This window comes from Saccopteryx bilineata, chromosome 2, assembly GCF_036850765.1.
Source record: "Saccopteryx bilineata isolate mSacBil1 chromosome 2, mSacBil1_pri_phased_curated, whole genome shotgun sequence".
Classification (NCBI taxonomy): Eukaryota; Metazoa; Chordata; class Mammalia; order Chiroptera; family Emballonuridae; genus Saccopteryx; species Saccopteryx bilineata.
The window spans coordinates 31,777,183-31,797,756 of record NC_089491.1 but is presented as its reverse complement, the minus strand read 5'-3'; the positions used below and the strand labels follow the sequence as shown (position 1 = coordinate 31,797,756).

Here is a 20,574-nt window from a genome sequence, read left to right as displayed (position 1 = left end):
CACTGAGGATGACTCCATGGAGCCTCCACCTCAGGCACTAAAAATAGGTTGGTTGCAAGTATGGCTCCAGGTGGGCAGAGTATCGGCCCGGGATGGGGTTGCCAGGTGGATCCCAGTCAGGGCGCAGGAGTCTCTCTATCTCCTCTCAAAAGAAGAAGAAAAACAAGACCGTGTAAAAACAGATGGCCTCCCTACCACTAGGCTGGGAGGGTTAATCCAGTATAACATTTGGAGAGAAACCACATTCACATAACTTTTATTACAGTATATTGTTATAATTGTTCTATTTTATTACTAGTTGCTAATTGCTGATTGTGCCTAATTTACAGATTCAACTTTATCTTAAGTATGCCTATATAGGAAAAACCAGTATTATTTAGGGTTCAATACTGCCCATAGTTTCAGGCATCCAGTGGGGGTCTTGGAACATATCCCACACAGGTATGTTATTTTCTAGCCATTTCTAAAGTCTGAACAAAAATCATTCCTGATTTAGACACATCCTCATTTAATCATTTTGTCATTCAGAACCATCTGGTAACTATTTAAGAAATTTTCAAATTAAGTACAACAAAATCTGCACTTACCCCCCTACTGGATATTCATAACTACTCAAGGCCACGTCCAAAAAGTTAGAGAAGATGAAAGGTACAAAATAAACGTCGTCTCCTCTGAAGAAAATATTTATTTATAGAATCTGATATACCTCCTTACAAAAAAAGTCAAGCACTTAATAATTAGCACATATTCTATTTTTTTTATTTATAATAGTAAAATTAAGGAAATTTAAGGCAAGGCAGAAAAACACATCTCACCTTCAAAAAAACTAAAAACACAACACACTTCAAGAAATCTACTTTAATTCCAAAAGAACAGAATCATTTTCTATTATTTCTACTTATGCAGTAAAACAAGCAGTGAAACTATAATAAACATACTTTTATGTTTCTTTTATAAATATCTCATCTATTTCCTTGTTTGTATAGATATTACATCTAATACTCCCTTACATATAAGAGTACTAACAGGATTAAAATATTTTCTTGCCTATGAAAAATAAAGACCATGCCTGAACATGTAATACCTTAACCCCAAATTTATCACAGTAACTCTGGAGAAGAAAATTTTCATAAATTATTAATACCCTGATAGCATTTTAAACAAAAACCCGAAGTTTCAACAGATGTGAAAAAATAAAATTCTGTTGTCAATTCATGATGCTGTGAGAAAAAAATAATGCATTCTTCCACAGAAAAATTATTTTTCAAGGACAGTTCTGACCATATTTCTCATGGCACAGCATCAAAAGGTCTGACAAGTAGCCTCCTTGCTCAGGGGGAAAAATGATTGCAATGTTCCTCTTCTGAATCGCTCAGTAACCCCAAGTGATTTTTAAATTGGAGGGCAGATCACTGGCAATGAGTTCATCAAATTTAGATCTATCTTTAACAGGCACATTATAGAAATCAAGAACATCTCTGACCCTGCACATCTCATGCAGCCTGGAATTAGGCACTGCATGGCCCAGGTCATCGGCCAAACATGCCAAGAAACTGAACTTCAGATGACAATCCTCCAGGGAGATGTCCTGCCAATTGCTAGGAGCAGATGAGCCAAAAATTTCTTTGACGTGAGACTCCAAACGATTCTGGAGATCTTCAGGTGGTGTGTATGTTCGGCTTCGTAAGGGTGGACACAAGGGAATAGGTTCTTTCTGCACCTCTTCTACTGTCTCAGCTACCGCTGGCTTTTTCTCTTCTCTGAAATGATCCAAAAACATATAGGTGAATCTCTGGTTCACTGCATTAATAAAGTTGACAAGCTGATAAACAACAGAACCAACCTTGCCCACCAATTTAAATCAACAAATAATTTGCACATTTACTAGTCTTCTGGGCACTGTGGAAAGAGGAAAGAATAAGAGAGATCCCTGCTCTTGGAAACTAATAATTGAACTGAGCTGGCACAGACAAGAAACAAAAGTTAATGACAGATTTTACATGCTCTAAGAATCCCCAAGGATGGATGAAGAGGATAAATCATGCTGTCCGGGATTTCCAAGTCTCCAAGATCCAAACCCAGTCTACCTCTCTAACCTCACCTCCCACTAATCTCCTAGAAACACTCTATGCCTGACCCAAACTAAACTACATTTTGTTTCCTGCTTTTGTGGTATCATGCATTTGTTCAAAGTTATATCCTATCTGAAATGCGTCTCACCTCTACTTATAGAAATCCTACTCATCCTATAAGTACTAGGACAAAACTGTTCTCTTCCAAGGAGCTTTACTGGTTTCCCCAGTCAAATATAACGAAGTCTCTTTGAACTCCTATAGCAGTTTATATTGCTCTCAAAGCAGATTGCATCCTATCTGAGTTTTCATTTTATTGGCATTCTACTTCTCTTACTATATTCAGAGTTTCTCAGTCCAAACATCATTGATATTTTGGATGAGATGTTTGTTTGGGGTGGGGGTGGGGGAGTGCTGTCCTGTTCACTGTAGTATTCTTAGCAGGATCCCTGGCCTCGAACCACTAATGGGAATGCCAGTAGCATACCTGTCTCCAGTCATGAAAACCACAAGACATTGCCAAATGTTCTAGTTTTCTTCGTAATTTACCACTTTCTGATATTCTGCCTTGGTTCTTTTATTCTTCCACCAGAACACATGTTTTACAAGAACAAAGATTTGATCTGTCGTATTAACTGAATCCCTAACACCTAGATGCATGATATACAGTAGACACTGTATAAATATTTGTTGGGTGAGTAAATGAAATAAACTTGAAAGGGATTTGAGACACGATAACAAACTGTATCCAAAAAGGAGGAGAAGCTAAATAAATATATAAGCTGATGACAAAAATCCTTCTGGAGGGAAGGAATGTTGTGTTGAAACCTAATTGGGAGTCCATACACTGTTCTCTGAGGTTCTCACAGGTTTTGTCCTAACACTACCTGAGTCAAACAGATTGAGCTGCAGAAGATCCCACAGGGTGCTGTGGGAAAAGCAGTTACTGGGGAGTGAAGAGACCTGGGTTCTAGACCCAGGTCTGTCTTAACTTGTGCCTTGTGGGGTGGGTAGATTACTGCGGCAATTCTTAAAAACAAAACAAAACAAAAAAAACACGTGAATTTAATATGTTATATTTATACTGGATGGGGTATGTAAATATATTCATTGGGGTAAAAAATACTTCCTCTCTGTGGGGCCTGTCAGGTACTCAAGCTCTGACAAAGGACTTCGTTTCTGCTGCTGTATCTACTTAAGAGAAATGCCGGGCCAGAGAAGCATTAATAACTTAATGAACTTAATAACTATCTGTTGAGTAAATCAACGAACGAGCGAACAAAATGAGGAGGTTGCACTTCATCTCCACCTCGCAAATGAGTTCAGTTTACGGAGCACTTTCACGTTCCCGTTCTAAACTGCTGGTTTCAAAGGAGTCGTGTGTTTCCCGACACCGCACTCGGTGCCTGGAAAACAAATCATTACTGTCTGCCCAACAAATTAATGAATGGACTGGCTGGGAAAGGGGGCAGTACTTCCGTTACAAACTGAGAATACTGAGGCCAAGAGAAGTCTCCCACCGCTGGCGGAGCCAGGTGCTGAAGCCCAACGCCGAACCCTAACACGCTTGCCATCCCCCCATCCGGGTCCCGTCTTAGCAGTACGACACTCCCTTGTGAATTTGTCCCTTTATCTCCCTCAGTTTCTTTCCTTACTTTTCCGTGACTGTAACCCACCATCTAACGTTTCGCTTTACCTGAATCGAGACCAAAATTCTCGACGTGGGGACCCTGCGATCATCCACGTGAGGACTCTCCTGGTAAGATCTAACAAGGAAATCGCCGCCATCTCTCAGGAGAGCTACAGCGAGGAAGCCCCGCCCCAGGCAAGAGTTACGCTCTAAGACTAGCCAATCGGGTGTAAGCCTAGTGGCAGATGGTCTTCGTTCTTAGGGAAAACCTATAGGCAGCTTCCTTTGCATGCCGGGAAATGTAGTTCAGCAAGCATTCCCGGCGGAGGCTCGACCTCGACGCTCTTTCGGAGCATGACGGGAGTTGTAGTTGGGGGCCGTCCCGGGAAGGTTCCGGGTGACGCCTTCTGGTCCGGGGGCGGGCGGTCAGAGCGCTCCTTGGCTGAAAGGAGGAGGAACTGACAACCGGGAGGAGGCTCTGGCGAGGCCTGGAAGCTTGCGAAGCCAGGCAGGAGAGGGAGTTCGGGGTTGGGGGGCGCCCAAGGACCGCTTCTGAAATGCTGCTGGGGTCGTGACCGCTCGGGACCGAGGCAGGACCTGGCCGGACCCAGCCTGGAGGCTCACCGCGGTCGGGCCTAATCTCCACCGGTCGGATAGGCCTCACTAGAGGCTCCTCTCTGTGCGGCCGCCCCAGGTTCCTGCCCTGATTCTGGCCAGGAGATGGCCTCCCCGAGTCCCCCGCTGGAGCCAAAGGTAAGTCACCCCTGCGGGTATCTCCGCTCTCGGCCACTCCTCGGGGTAGGCCGCGCCCCGCGCCCCCGTGCTCCCGACCGCCGTCTGGAGAGCCAGCGCAGTGCGAGGAGTACCCCCAGCTCTGGGGGGCGCTTCGCTCCTCAGCTGCCCACTGGCTCCGTTTTTATCAAGAGCGACACAATAAATTATTAATACTCCAAACTAGCGCTCTCATTTGTAAGTTTTTCCAGGGGAGGCATCCTTTTTGACCCTCCGCTGTGCCTTCTGCGCCTGTCACGATGCTTGGACCCAAAGTAGACGCTTAGAGAACTTCATAGAATTGAATTGAACAGGGTCACAAGCCAGTGCGAGTAGAGAATTGGAGCGGGGCACAGAGGTGAAGGAAGGCTTGGGGGAGCTTACTAAAATGAAAATGATGGAATATAATGATTTAAACCAGAAAAGCCTTATCCTTAGGCCCCTCGCTACCAAGGTCAAGGATCCAGCTCTAGTCTGAGGTGCCGGTCTGTTACAGTCAGGTCCCAGAATTGGGCCCCATTTGGAACTCTCTTAGTGATGTTCCTTCTAGCCTACCCGGCCCTGATAAGTGCTACCTTCAGTGGTAGAATTGTCCTTGAGACAAGCACTGACTACAGAAATCATACTATTTCAGGGGTTGCTGACATTTGAGGATGTGGCTGTGTTTTTTACCCAGGAGGAGTGGGATTATCTGGATCCAGCTCAGAGAAGCTTGTACAAAGATGTCATGATGGAGAATTATGGAAACCTGGTCTCACTGGGTAAGAACCTGCTATTTCTCTGATTAAAATAGCTGAGAGGCTGTTAGAAATCAGGCTCTGAAAACACTTGGACCAGGACCAGTTCCAAGACTGCTTTGTTGCAAACTCCTGATTGAGACCTTTCGGCCATTGATTGTTTCTATGACTCTCACCCCTCGCATCCTTGCAGTGACCAAAACCCCCGCCTTTCTGGCCTCGTAGCTGCACAGTCTCCTTCCCATATTGCTCTGTACTTTCCCTGCTGGTTCGTCCTCCCACTGCTTTCCTCCCACCCCTCCCCACTCTGCCTTCTGGAGGCCCTGTTCCTCTTCACATCATGTTCCTTACCTCTCCTGGCCGTCACTGAAACCTGGCGCTTTCCCAAGGACACCCCTGCTCTGGGAGGGGCTTCTTACCCTCCCACCTGCTCTTCCTTCCTCATCCTTTGTCTCAAGGCTGGAAGGGAGAAGTTAATTGTTGTCCCAGCTTTTCAACGCTCTTCCCCAAGCATTCAGTTTTCCACCTTCCAGCACAGCCTCTCCCCTTTGAGACTGCAGCAGTCTGGCTCTGCCCACTCCATTCCGTTTCACTACCATTTGTCAACTTTTTTAGACCCTCACACATACACTCACATGTTTTAGAGTCCTCTATGCCAGGGGTCCCCAAACTTTTTACACAGGGGGCCAGTTCACTGTCCCTCAGACTGTTGGAAGGCTGTACTATAAAAAAAACTATGAACAAATCCCTATGCACACTGCATAGGGATTTTAAAGTAAAAAAACAAAACGGGAACAAATACAATATTTAAAATAAAGAACAAGTAAATTTAAATCAACAAACTGACCAGTATTTCAATGGGAACTATGCTCCTCTCACTGACCACCAATGAAAGAGGTGCCCCTTCCAGAAGTGCAGCGGGGGCCGGATAAATGGCCTCAGGGGGCCGCATGTGGCCCGCAGACCGTAGTTTGGGGACCCCTGCTCTATGCTAACCCACACCATAAATGATACATTCATTACTTAAGCCTCACTGTATCTTAACCATATTGTCTTCAGAGACCCTGCTTTCCCTTTTTATTCAGTAACTCATATCAATGATCATACCCTCGTTTTTGTCAGAACAGACAGAACTTAAACCCCAATATCTTATTCTTTGACCAAGTATTCAGGTATTTATTGACAGTAATTCAATAGAGGTGATCAAAACAGACATAATCTCTAGCACTTAGGACAGAACAGGCATTTATTTTATGCTTCTTAAATATCTGTGTGCCTGAATTGAATACACTTAAGACTCATAACTTGACTAGACTGTTGTATTAGCCCATAACTACCCCCTGCCTCTAGTCTCCCTTTCTTTTAATATGATATATTCTCTTTCTTGCTACCAAAGTGATTTTGTGTTAACTGGTTACAACTTCAAGTGATTCCCGATAGCTTAAAGGATAAAAATCTTGATATCATACATACTAGAGCCTCCTGAATGTTGTCTCTACCGAGTGTTCTAGCTTCATCTATTTCTGACACACCATTTCAACCTCCAGCAATATCAGCTGCTGATTTTTTTCTTTCTTTTTTTTAATATGCCACGGTGTTTTGGTGTCATTGCCAGCTTGTCCTGTGCTATCCTGGTTGATAGAACCAGGCTAATGACCAGCCTTGCCTATACCTGGTGCTGCAAAATGTGAGTACCATATGGACAAAGAGCCCATCTGTGGCAGTGAGCCCATCTGTGATCTCTTACTGTCAGGCTCTCTTCTTTATTTTAGCAAAATACAGCTTTTCTTCATTTATTCCACAGTTTTTTCATCCTCCTTTATAGACTCTATCTCCATCCCCTTGAGAGTGCCCTTGATGAGAGATCACTGTTACTCAGCTGTTCCAGTGAGGTGTTTTCTTCTACATTCTCCTGTCAGTTTACTTAACACAGCTCTTTTAGCCTTGTAATTTTCGTTCATCATTCATACCTTTGCTTTCCATGCTGATTGATCTTTAAAAATTTTAATAGCTACATTGATGATACAGCTGACAGCTTGATTTCTTTTCAGTTTTAATGACTTCTCTCCAGTCTACTTGAGCCATATTGGACGTTGACAAAATTAGAGATTGCTGTACCTACAAGACTGTAAATTCATTGTTTCCTTCTTTGATTGTAATCTCTCTGCAATTATTTGTTCAACTAGTCATTCATTCAATAAATAGTTATCAAGCACAGTGCTAGCCCTAGAAGTCCCATCCTCCCATTCTTTTACCAAGAAAACTGTCCTTTTTAAAAAAAATTTTTCCATTGATTTGAGAAGTGGGGAAAGAGAAAAAGGGAAAAGCATCAACTCATTGTTCCACTTACTTGTTCCATTTACTTGTGTACTCATTGAATACATCTTGTGTGTGCCCTGATTGGGGATTAAACCCACAACCTCATGCTCCAGGACAATGCTTTTATCCACTGAACCATCTGGCCAGGGTAAGAAAACATGTTTTTATACACTGTCAGATAGCAGGGTTGGCAACTATTGTCCACAGGACAAATGTGGCCCACTGCCTGTTTTTGTAAATAAAGTTTTATTGGAACATGGACATTACAATTTTTTTATGTATTATCTTTCATGGTACAGTAGCAGAGTTGAGTGGTTACGACAGAGACCACATGACTCACAAAGCCAAAAATATTTACCATCTAACCCTTTACAGAAAAAGTATGCCAATATCTGTCCCAAAGTTCAGCCACTTCCACTTTGTCATTTCCTTGCTCTTTCTCTCTCCTCAGCTGCCACATTAGTATAAAACTATTTTGTTAAAAGATTTGAGATCAACTTAAGCTAGATTAAGGCAACAAGAGGAGTTATTATAGGGACATAGATGGCTCATGGGATATATGAACAGGATTTGCAACTGGACATCAGGAAAGAACTAAAACTAGAAATTGAGTCACTATCAGGAAGTCAGGAATTCACTCTCTCTGTACTCTTTCTTCTTTTTTTTTTTTTTTTTTTTTAATTTTTTTTTTTTTTTCTTTCTTCTTGACAATAGTTTTTCCTTCAGTGTTCACATGCTTTTGTTCCTTTGGCTTCTAACTTGATTGGTTACAGTTCCAGTCACATTCAGACTAACTCTGTTTCAGTTTCAATTCCAAAACCCTGGGGGAGACACACTTTGAAGTCAACTATCTACTCTATACAAGGTAGCTATGTTCACAGGATGGGAATGTATAATACAAGCATAGTGGATAACCTAAATGGTGATTATAGCTACCAAACCCAAATCTAATAGTCATTTCTAGGCTGCTCCATGTGGAAGCCTAGACTCACTAATTTTTTTACCTGTCTGATTGACCTATTTATTTTTATGCCAGTGCCTCTTTTTTTTATTTACTTGATTGATATTTTCACTTTATGTATGTTAGGTCAATCTTTTATATTCCTTTTCAAGATAACTAATTGTCTACACTCTTGTTATATTTAGATTCATTGGGGGTTTTTTAGGTTTTTGATTGGAATACAGTTAGGTTCATGGATTGGTTTGAGAATGACTTGTATAATATTGAATCTCTAGCAATTCCATTGACTATTTAACTTTTATGTCCTTCAGAAAAATATTTATGGACAATTGTTATGAATCTTACTCTTTTTAGATTTCTATGTTTTTTATGGTATTTTTGTGAAAAGCATTTTTCTGTAATTCAATAAAATAGTCTTTCTTGGTAGTAAGAAACAGGAGTGGTCAAGATGCTGCTATATGAAATAAAGACTGAAAAAATCTATTGTATTTGTTATTCAGAAATTATTGGTGACATAATGAGAAGTTTTTCTAAAGTGTTAGAAGCAGAACCAGATTTCATAGTAAGTTGTAGAATAGATTGAATGGGAATAGGTTGGGTATGGAAAACATAGTTAGGAAATGAAGAACTACACCTACAATTTTTTTTCCAAAAATTGGCTTTCTTCAAGAGAAGGATTTTGGGTTTAAGATAAAGTTGGCCATATTTGTATGTTGTTAGGAAGGTGTCAATAGAGAATACAGACTGAAGAAAGAGGAAAAAATGGTAATATTTGAACAAGTTTTTAGAGGCAAGTGGGATCAAGGGAGGGTTGATGGATTAGCCTCGGATAGAAATGGGATATATATTCATGTACAGTTGCAGATAATTTTATATGTAGGAGGTAGAAAGTTGAAGGATTTCTCCAATCCTTTTTCACTGTATAAAGGAAAAACAGTCCAGCGACAATAAATTTTAGAGAGAAAACAATAACTAGCCCAAGTACAAGTAAAATTTCTAGTAGTTTGTTAAGGGGATTAGAAGTGTTTTGGGAAATAGAATATCTTAGTGACTGGTTTGAAGTAAGTGAAAAGAAAATTCAAAGGTGACTTCACAGTTAAAAAACTAGAAAAGTCAGAGAAAAGAGATACTCTAAAAAAGAAATTGTTTAAGCCAAATATATATTTGATATTGATTGAATCCCACAGTAAAATTATCCAGCAGGCAGCAAGAAATAGAAAATCTGGAAAGAAATCAGAGGCAGGCTAAAGTGTCCTGTATGCTACCCTGTTACAACATAGACCTTATGCTATCTTTCTTCCCACACCTGTGAGATTTTCATTGGGAGCTAAATGGCTCCAGCTTGAGTCTTAATGTCTTTAAAGTAGTGGGAATCATATGCTTGAAGAATGTGTGGTTTGTGCAAGGTGAAGTCATAAGGTACCACAGACTGCTGTTTTTCTTTGTTTCTTTTATTAGCTCTAACCATATCATTTTATATTTATTTATTTTATTCTATATTATAGACTCATGTCACTTCAATCCATTGTTATTTTTGTTAAAAGACATTTTGTGTCTTGATGTAGAAACTTCTTTTTCCTTAATATTTTATCATATTATTTTCTTTATCCATGTATACTCATTGTCCATCCCATTTAGTAGGAGGCTTCATGTCTTATCTTTGAACCTTGGCTCTCATTACAGAGTGCCTGGAATACTTTTGATTGCAATAAATTCCTATTAATGAATGAATTTTTGCTTTCCCTGGTTTTTGTCTTTTAACCTTCTCAGTATCATTTTATGTGTTCCTTTTTGTCAGTTAGTTGACCTACTCACTTTACATAATGCTATCTTATTCTAATTTTTCCTAAACCAACTGTTTTCTTCCCATGTTAACCTTTCTTCTTTGATAGACTAGTTCATCCCACCACTTGTTTTATTTTTTTATTTATCCACCTTACCTTGCATAATTTACAGTTGATTCTCCAGCCCTTCCTCTCAATTCTGCTTGCTCCTAAAGACTCATTCTTTGCCTCATAAACACTCTTTTTGTACCTGTTCTCCAAGAAAAACATTTCATTGCATCAGAAAACTAATACTCAGTAATAGTATTTATGTAGTTTATACTCTTCACCAGGTACTGGATACTGTTCTAAAAGCTTTATATCTATAAATGATCTAATTTAATTCTCAAAACAGTACTGTGACATAGTATAGTGGTACCTTGAGATACGAATTTAATTTGTTCTGTAACCGAGCTCATAAGTCAGTTAACTTGTGTATCAAACTGCCGATACTGGACCCGTGCGCCAACTAGTGGCAGCTTCCCGAATCACGACTCGTATCTCAGAATTTTGCTCGGATCTCGAACAAAAATACAGACCGAGTCGCAGCTCATATCTTAAAAAAAAATTGTATGTTGGTCTGTTCGTATCTCAAGGTACCGCTGTATAATACGTTTATATAGTAGATTAGTTTATCTTAATTTGATTGAGTTAGCTGAGTTATGTCATTTTTTTTGACAGTTTTTCCTTACTAGAAAAGACCTTGGCTGATGTTTCTGTTTTCTGTTTATTATTCTAGATGTTTTAAACAGAGATAAGGATGAAGAGCCAACTGTGAAACAAGAAATTGAGGAAATTGAGGAAGAAATGGAATCAAAGGGTATAATAGTTACAAGAATCAAAAGTGAAACTGACCAGGATCCCATATGTAGAGAAACCTTTGAACTTGTTGGTAGGTTAGATAAACAGAGAGGCATCTTCTTATGGGAAATACCAAGGGAATCTTTGGCCCAGGAACAGAGAATGTTCAGAGGAAACACTAACATTATTCGTAAGAGACCTAACTCAGAAGAGAAATGCCATAAATGTGAAGACTGTGGAAAGGGTTTTGTCCGCAAGGCCCATTTCATTCAACATCAACGGGTCCATACTGGTGAGAAACCTTTTCAGTGCACTGAATGTGGGAAAAGTTTTAGTCGTAGTTCATTTGTTATTGAACATCAGAGAATTCACACTGGGGAAAGACCCTATGAGTGTAATTACTGTGGAAAAACCTTTAGTGTGAGCTCAACCCTTATTAGACATCAGAGAATCCACACTGGGGAGAGACCCTATCAGTGTAATCAATGTAAACAGAGCTTCAGCCAGAGAAGGAGCCTTGTTAAACATCAAAGGATTCACACAGGTGAGAAACCCCATAAATGTAATGACTGTGGGAAGGCCTTCAGTTGGAAGTCACACCTTATTGAGCATCAGAGAACTCACACTGGTGAAAAACCCTATCACTGTACCAAATGTAAAAAAAGCTTTAGTCGAAATTCATTACTAGTTGAACATCAGAGAATTCACACTGGAGAAAGACCCCATAAATGTGGTGAATGTGGGAAAGCCTTTCGATTAAGTACATACCTTATACAACACCAAAAAATCCACACTGGTGAGAAGCCTTTTCTTTGTATTGAATGTGGAAAAAGCTTCAGTCGAAGCTCATTTCTTATTGAACATCAGAGGATCCATACAGGTGAAAGACCTTATCAGTGTAAAGAGTGTGGAAAGAGCTTCAGTCAACTTTGCAACCTTACTCGTCATCAAAGAATCCACACAGGAGATAAACCCCATAAGTGTGAGGAATGTGGAAAAGCCTTTAGCAGAAGCTCAGGTCTTATTCAGCATCAGAGAATTCACACCAGAGAGAAGACTTACTCATTCAATGAGACTAAGGAAAGTTTTGATCCAAATTGTAGTCTTATACAGCAGGAAATCTTCCCTAAGGAAAAATCTTATAAATGTGATGAATGTGGGAAAACTTTTAGTGTCAGTGCTCATCTTGTACAACATCAAAGAATCCACACTGGTGAAAAGCCCTACTTATGTACTGTATGTGGGAAAAGCTTCAGTCGGAGCTCATTTCTTATTGAACATCAGAGAATCCACACTGGTGAGAGGCCCTATCTGTGCAGACAGTGCGGCAAAAGCTTTAGTCAACTTTGTAATCTTATTCGACATCAGGGTGTTCACACAGGTAATAAACCCCATAAATGTGATGAATGTGGGAAAGCCTTTAGCCGGAACTCCGGCCTTATTCAACATCAGAGAATACACACAGGAGAAAAACCTTATAAGTGTGAGAAATGTGACAAAAGTTTTAGTCAACAGCGCAGCCTTGTCAACCATCAGAAGATCCATACAGAGGTGAAAACCCTAGAAACCCATGAATGTGATGCTTGTGGTGAAGCCTTCAATTGCCACATATCTCTTATTCAGCATCAAAAATTGCACACTACATGGATACAGTAAATGTAGGGAAATATTTAAGCTTAGTTTGACTTGAGACTAGCTACCCAAGTGCAGTTTCAATATCACTCAACATGAGTCAGACTTGGTAAGAAAGCAAATTATCTTTCACCTTAGGCAAATGGTTTCAAAGACTGAATAGTAGACAACTGCCCACAGGTATTTGAAGACTTCCATTACTCTGTTGTTTTGATGACTCAGTAATTTATTTAAGCATCTTTATAAAACATCTTTCAGGTTAAACCTGTGTTCAGAGCACTTAGTTGTAATAATGGAGAAGGACAGTGTTGCATTGGTACAAGGGAGCTGGAACCACCAATATTAGAAAACTAGAATAATTATTCAAAATCCTCGGCCATCATCTTATGTAGCAGTTCTTTTAGTTCCATGATATGCTTGGCTATGCATGCCAAAGTCCAGTAATTGAGCATATGATGAAATTTTCAACAAAACAGCCCAGATTTTTTTAAACTGATATCCAAAGTTTTTATCATTGTTTAAGCCAGTTGTTTGCCATGTGAGTTAAAGAAAGCAGTTCCAATGCTTTGTTCTCAGAAAAGTGAAATGAGTGGACCATTAGTTTTACATGTAAAGATTATGTGAGTAACAAACCTAGCAAAGGTGTTACCAAGGAATCTTTGGGAGTGCCTTTTTTTTTTCAAGATGAGCCCAAAAGGTGGAGGAAGACACTGTTTTTGTGCCCTTCCATGTGTGAAAGATGTTTGTGATCCTATACAAATAATCTTATTCCCTTATTACCAGTAGCATGTGAAAGTGTACATACGTTGATTGCCAAGAATTTGAAATAAAAAGACTTGGAGTCTGTGTTGGGAAGCTGAGATATTTTGGTATTGCTTTGGTTTTCATAGTAACTAGACTTTGCATGAATTTTAAAATCCTTTTTTCTGGTTCTAGGGCTTCCCTTAGTTAATGGTTGTTATAAACCTATTAATTCATCTGTTTTAATCATTAAACCTGTTTTGTTTTTTGCTTTGTGTAAGAGTTCTTTGTTACTTTAGTGTAAAATTTATCCTGTCAAATATATTACTATTTTTAAAACTCAGAATCAAAAATTTAAAGGAAATTGCTCTCACTTGTACCTATGAGACAGTAGATGTCCAGAGAAAGCTAGGGTTGTAGACATGGTACACAGGGAAGATATGTGGCTAGAACCTGATTTAGGAGTTCACCAGTGTTCAGAGATAGATGAATTAAGATTTAATAGGACAAAGCAAAAAAAAATCTAGAATGGAGTCCTAAGGGCCTCTTGTCTACTGGGTGGACAAGATGCAAAGGAGACTGAGGGAGGAACATCCAGAAGTATGAAAAAGCCAGTACGTAGTGCTTCTTGGTGTAGGAAAGGGATCCGGAAGGGTACTGTGGAAATAGCAGGGAAAGGTTGAAGAGTATCCTATAAATCAGTGGATTTTAACTGCTGGTCCAGACTATAAATCTTAATACAATATCAAAGTGGTTAACTCTTGTGGGCCAGCAGTTTGAAAACCTCGTGCTTTAAGATTGTTAGAATGTCAGTGAGTTCTATAAGAGCAGCTTGTGAGTTTGAAAAGAGCCAGTTTTCAGGATGTTAAGTAGTGTCTGGAGAGGTTAAATGATCAGTTCCCAAATATTTTCAATTCATGACTGTTCTGTATTCAAATAGTTAAAATAAAGACAATATAGTGTCTTTGTAATAAGGCTAAATTGATTAAAGACCTTTATTCTAAAATTCTGCCCCCTGCTTTGTTTTAAGTAAAAAAATAAAGTTATTTTATGAAATAATAGTCATTTTAGTTGATAGTCTGTTGAATATGTCTTCAGTTAAAAAAAATCAGCAAACGTTTTGCAATTTTTTTAAAGATTTTAATTAATTTTAGAGATAGCAGAGAGAGAGTCATGGGGGTGGAGGGAAAGAAGCGGGAAGCATCAATTTGTACATGCTTCTCATATGTGCCTTGACCGGGCAAGCCTGGGGTTTCAAACCAGCGACCCAGCATTCCAGGTCAATCCACTTTATCCACTACACCACCGCAGGCCAGGCTTTTTTTTTCAATTATTCTTACCCACTTAATTTTACTGGTCTATAGAAGGGAATAAAAGGTAAGTTATGAATATAAAGAGGGATAATAATTAAGATTAAAGAAAAAAAATTGAGTATTCTGAAAATAGAACCAGGTGAGGGAAGTAGAAGTTAAAGGAAAGGAAGTGGAAATTGATTGAATTATTATATAAGCTAAAATTCTAGCACTAATGGAAGAAGTTCTATTGGATGCTTTCTCCAGTTTGGTAGAAAAGACACATTTAGTATGTAGAAATAGAGTGTACTTGAATACCATGGCTGGATAGGTCAGTTGGTAGAACATTGAACAGAAGCACAGAGGTTGCTGGTTCAGTCCCCAGTCAGGGCACATAGAGAAACAGATTGATGTTCATTCCTCTCTCTAAAATCAATAAACATTTTTTAAAAGGCACCTGACCTAATTCTCAAAAAATAGTTATATTCATGTTTTGAGAGGGAAAGAAGAGGACTGGATACTGATAGTGGTGCAGTTAAGAGCCTCATTGATTCTGGAGTAGCAATGGGGGGAATGGAAGAGAACAGAATTGGAGAGGGCTTGTAGGATTTTGTATAGGGCCCAGATGAAATAAAGGACTATGAATTTTTTTTTTTTTTGTATTTTTCTGAAGCTGGAAACGGGGAGAGACAGTCAGACAGACTCCCACATGCGCCCAACCGGGATCCACCCGGCATGCCCACCAGGGGCGAAGCTCTGCCCATCCTGGGCGTCGCTATGTTGCGACCAGAGCCACTCTAGCGCCTGAGGCAGAGGCCACAGAGCCATCCTCAGCGCCCGGGCCATCTTTGCTCCAATGGAGCCTTAGCTGCGGGAGGGGAAGAGAGAGAGGAAGGAGAGGGGGAGGGGTGGAGAAGCAGATGGGCGCCTCTCCTGTGTGCCCTGGCCGGGAATCGAACCTGGGACTTCTGCACGCCAGGCCGACGCTCTACCACTGAGCCAACCGGCCAGGGTCAAGGACTATGAACTTTTAATGGAATTGAGTGGGTAGATGGATAGATGAAAGAATAGGAACTGGCTCATGTGGGACCTCAAGCTGAGAACTCCCACAATGTACCTGCTATCTGTAAGCTGGAAAACTCTGAAAGCCAGTGGTATAATTCAGTCTGTGTACAAAGCCCCAAGGACCAGGAGCACTGATGTGAAAGGACAGGAGAAACTCCCGGTTTAGACAAAAAGCAAATTTACCCTTCCTCCACCTTCATGCTGGTTTCAGGCCCTCAGGGCATTAGATGGTGCCCTCCAGCATTAGTGAAGGCAATCTTCAGTCATTCTACAGATTCAAACACAAATTTCCAGAGAGGCCCTCACTGACATACCTAGGAATGTCTTACCAGCGTCCCTCAGCCCAGTCAAGTTGAAACAAAACATGCCATCACAGTGGATAACATTAAAACAAGCAGATAAAAGGAGTCTTTGATGGAAAAAAGAAATTTCTGTAAATATTCCATTTCTCTAATTTTGATGAGTAAGACATTTCACTTTCATCGTCCTAAAGGAAGATCTCATCAGCATATCTAGGTATACACAGCACACCCAGTTGAGCATGATACCTGTACTAGAAATTTTAACTTTCTTTAGTCCAGACATTCCAATCACTTTTTAAAGTTACTGCTACTAATTGGTATGTGATACCTTTCACCTTGTCTACCTCCTTTAAAAATGGTGGCCTTGGGTGGTTGGTGAAGGTAGAAGGATTGGTTTCTTTTTAATTAAAGACATCTCTATTACTGTGATGCTTGGAAAAATGGACAAAATAATTTACTGATTAATTGGTACAAATTTAATTAACGTGTTTTTTAAATACCTGTCAGCTGCTATAAGTATTAGACGCATCAAGCAGTCTGTTACTCTCTAGGAGACTTGAAGGAGTGAGTAGTAAGTCAAATATATTCCATACAGAAAAGACAGGAAAATCTCCTTTCTAAAAACCGTTTTAACACATTTTGCACAAATAGAATTATAGTGCTATCTCTACCTGTGCTATTTCTTGTTCAAGAGTCACGTTCTCAAGAACACTGTTCTCATGTCTGTCAGCGGCTGAGGTAAACTTCCAAGTCACAGGACAGTCATCGCATTCCTGGAAACAAGAAGTGCACTCTGGTTTTCTGGGCCTGGAAATTCCCCTTGGGTAAAACCAGGGCAGATCAAGATGACTTGACCTTGGATATCTTTAAGAAGGCAAGGTAGATTTCCCTGACACCTAAGTCCTCAGGCTACAGCCCACTCCTGGTCCTGGCTGCTAAAAGAATTGGTACTATTTAGAAGATGTTCGGATTCATTGTGTCACTGTGTTCCGAGAGCTGAGACCATGCATGTAGGATGTATGTAATGCTCTTTGAGAACTAGATGGAGAATTATACTGCTCACAAAAATTAGGGGATATTTTAAATGAATATGAAGTGTTAAAATATCCCCTAATTTTTTGTGAGCAGTGTATTTTGGTTTCATTTGTTCCAGACTTGCCTCTCATGTTGGAATAAAACAGAGACTTTATTAGGATGACAAACATACTGCTCTCAAAAATTAGGGGACATTTCAAAAATGAATATGAAGTTTTGAAATCCCCCTGAATTTCTGTGAGCAGTATAGCTATGCTGCATAATGACAACTTTGTTTGTTTTCCTCTGTCTAATGATGCCATGTCCACTCACAGACTTCCACCAACAAGGGGCTAGGCCCTGTGTTGAACTGCTGTTTTACACACTTTGCTGGCTCCCAGTTTCTGCTCAATTTTATACATTCTAAAATGTAATTCTCAGCAATACTCTTCCATCATGTTATTCCCGTACAAAAACTATTTACATTTTTCTGTTTCTCAGTACATCAAGGCAAGACTTTCCAGAAGATCTCTGCCCAAGTCCCCCTCGCCCTCCGCTGTGCCACTCCACTTGGTCTAACCTTTCCAGTCGAATTTCCCACACTTTCCTCAATGTGCGTAATCTGTACTCTTGTCAGGACATTGTTAATTCACCTTCACTCTCAGGTGTTTTTATCATTCTTTAAGAGCCAACTGACAATGGAAAATAGAATATTTGTTCACCACTTACATAGCTGGCACTATACATAAAACATTGCTAAACTCACAACAGCCCTATTTTACAGACGAGGAAAAGGGCTCAGAAACAGTATGTTTCCTAAGATCGTGTAACTAGCAATAAACTGCCTGCAGCTCATCCCCCCTTTGCAAAGCATTTCTTCCCTTTTGAGCTCAGCACCTGGTCTGTGCCACTGCAATTTAGCACATTATCGTGGACCACTTTATTTCCTAACTCTATCCTTGTTTTCCTCATCTCAGTGGTAAGCACACAGGACCATGTAGCATCTTTACAGAGCTGAGCATACAGTAGGTACTGGAATGGATATTTGCTGACTGATTTTATATGTTTATGTATATTGATCCCCAGTACTAAGAGTTAGGCTATTTTAGGAGGCTTGGAACAGATTGTGTTACAGCCAGAAAAACACGTTTGTTTGAGTCATGGAAAGAGACCTGTGACTGGCTATGTTGAGCTTTGCCATTACTCCTAGCTCAATTAATTCTCTCTAGATTAGAAGATGGGTGTCAGTAGGGAATTGTTGCACTATATGGGCCTTCCAGGCTCCACTGAGCATGGGTAATTCATCTCACACCCTAGAAGTATAGCAGGTATTGTTCTAAAGGCAGAGCCACAATTCTTTACCTGAAAGCCTGGAGGGCCTATGTGTTTTGGAAATAAGAATTTTTCAGATTTTTAAGAGTAAATATAGTGCTTATGTATATATTGTATAATTTCCTCTGCAGGGTTTGGGTCAGCACCTATAATCAGACACATTATTCCTCTACATCCCATCAAGTGGAATAGAGACGACAGTCTTGAAATTAGGTTTTGCGGCCCTGGCCGGTTGGCTCAGCGGTAGAGCGTCGGCCTGGCGTGCAGGAGTCCCGGGTTCAATTCCCAGCCAGGGCACACAGGAGAAGTGCCCATCTGCTTCTCCACCCCTCCCCCTCTCCTTCCTCTCTGTCTCTCTCTTCTCCTCCCGCAGCCGAGGCTCCATTGGAGCAAAGATGGCCCGGGCGCTGGGGATGGCTCTGTGGCCTCTGCCTCAGGTGCTAGAATGGCTCTGGATGCAACAGAGCGATGCCCCAGAGGGGCAGAACATCGCCCCCTGGTGGGCATGCCGGGTGGATCCCGGTCGGGAGCATGCGGGAGTCTGTCTGACTGCCTCCCCGTTTCTAGCTTCGGAAAAATGAAAAGAAAAGAAAAGAAATTAGGTTTTGCCACCAAATAATTTGCTGCAAACTTTTGGTTTTCAGAGCTTTTTGGATATCAGAATTGTGGATAAGGGATTGTGAACTTGCTATTGAGATGTATTAACTCATTTACTTTCTCAATAATTTGTGATACTATTCTTTATTTTGGAGATGAAATACTGAATCACAGAAAGGTTGTTTAATGTATCCAAGGTCACATGGCTAGTAAGTGGCAGAGCCAGCATTTGAACCTAGACTGTCTGACTCTAGAACCTGTGCTTTTCACATGGAGAGTATTGCAAATCACACTGGCCTCACCTTCAGGATATGTGACTGTGGACAATGTGCTTGGCACACTGGACCCCAGTTTCCTCCCAGTTGCTATGAGTGAAACGTGGGTGTCAGGTGGAGTCTTTCATTCTAAGAGAACTAAATCAGATGGGCTTGAAGTCCATTTCTGCTTTGCCTAAAGCCTGTTTCAAGGTTTCTGCAAGTTTCTAGGGGTTTATATTCTTATTGTCACAGTTAGCTTCTGCTTCTGCTAAATTCACATCATGAACCATTATGAATGGTCTCATCTTGTTTTTGTAAAGCATGATGTAGACCCATATGTGGAATGGCTCTTCCTATCAAGACAACACATATCTTTAGATTACTTGATATCTCTCCCCCTTCTTCCATATTGCCTTAGTTTCTCCCTGCCTTCTCTCTTAGCCCTTCTTTCTCATTTCTTCCTTTTTCCTTTCTCTTCTCCTTGAGTCTTCCTTCCCTTCTCCCATCATTCCTTTTCAGAGCAAAAAAAAACCTCTTCTTTTTATTCCTTCCAGTATTTAGTAATGTTTTGTGACTTTGGCTTTTGATACTTATGCCTTCAAGGTATTATACTCTCACAGTGAATTATCAAAGTAGTTTCTTATATTTATATAATGGCAGTTCCTTTCCTTTTTATCATCTGTGATGTCCACTTTGATGCCCTCACCTCCCTTTCTGCACCTGGCTAAACTGATAGATTCGACTCCCCACTTCAATGGTATTTGTATTTCTTGCTTAGCTACCTAAATTACTTGTCTGATATAGTATACAAATGCCATGGCTACCCTAAAGCTGCAAGTTTTTTTTATTGCTTTCATGACCTAGTACAAGGTTTTATTTTTCGTGGGTGTTCAATAACTACTAGAGTAAATCTGACAAAGTAGCAAAAGCTAGGAAACCATTAATATACTTGCTCAGTGACCACATGGTTAATAGAAGTTGAAGTCTGTAGCTTCATCACCCTTGTCTTCATAGTTCCTTGAGTAGAGGAAATTACTTGGTTTGGGATTAAAACGCAAGTATAGTAGTGCTTTAGTAGGGAAAATATATCAGATGATAGCCAGGGGAAATGCATTATATAAATCCTCACCCACAGTGAAATGTAATTCAGTCTTGACCAAAAGATATAAATAACTCAGCCTTGATTATAAATTCATGTTCAACCTGTAAGTGAGAATGTAAGAAGTTT

General features: G+C 40.3%; 2 protein-coding genes across 4 annotated transcripts; one reads left to right on the top strand and one right to left on the bottom strand.

Moving 5' to 3' along the window:
- Positions 1–254: 254 nt before the first annotated feature.
- MRPL50 (mitochondrial ribosomal protein L50) lies at positions 255–3,896 on the bottom strand. Its single transcript, XM_066256629.1, has 2 exons — positions 3,769–3,896; positions 255–1,760 (listed from the first exon to the last, which is right to left on the bottom strand). The coding sequence occupies exons 1-2, from the start codon at positions 3,858–3,860 to the stop codon at positions 1,373–1,375; spliced, it is 480 nt and encodes a 159-aa protein (XP_066112726.1). The 5' UTR covers positions 3,861–3,896; the 3' UTR covers positions 255–1,372.
- Positions 3,897–4,129: 233 nt separating this feature from the next.
- ZNF189 (zinc finger protein 189) lies at positions 4,130–14,497 on the top strand. 3 transcript variants are annotated; one of them, XM_066256628.1, is made up of 3 exons: positions 4,130–4,455; positions 5,153–5,234; positions 11,053–14,497. In XM_066256628.1, exons 1-3 carry the CDS (start codon positions 4,423–4,425, stop codon positions 12,768–12,770), a joined length of 1,833 nt encoding a protein of 610 aa, XP_066112725.1. In that variant the 5' UTR covers positions 4,130–4,422; the 3' UTR covers positions 12,771–14,497. The 3 variants fall into 3 exon arrangements, with proteins under 3 accessions (XP_066112725.1, XP_066112724.1, XP_066112722.1); XM_066256627.1 differs by having other exon boundaries at positions 5,150–5,234; XM_066256625.1 differs by having other exon boundaries at positions 5,108–5,234.
- The last annotated feature ends 6,077 nt before the right edge of the window (positions 14,498–20,574 follow it).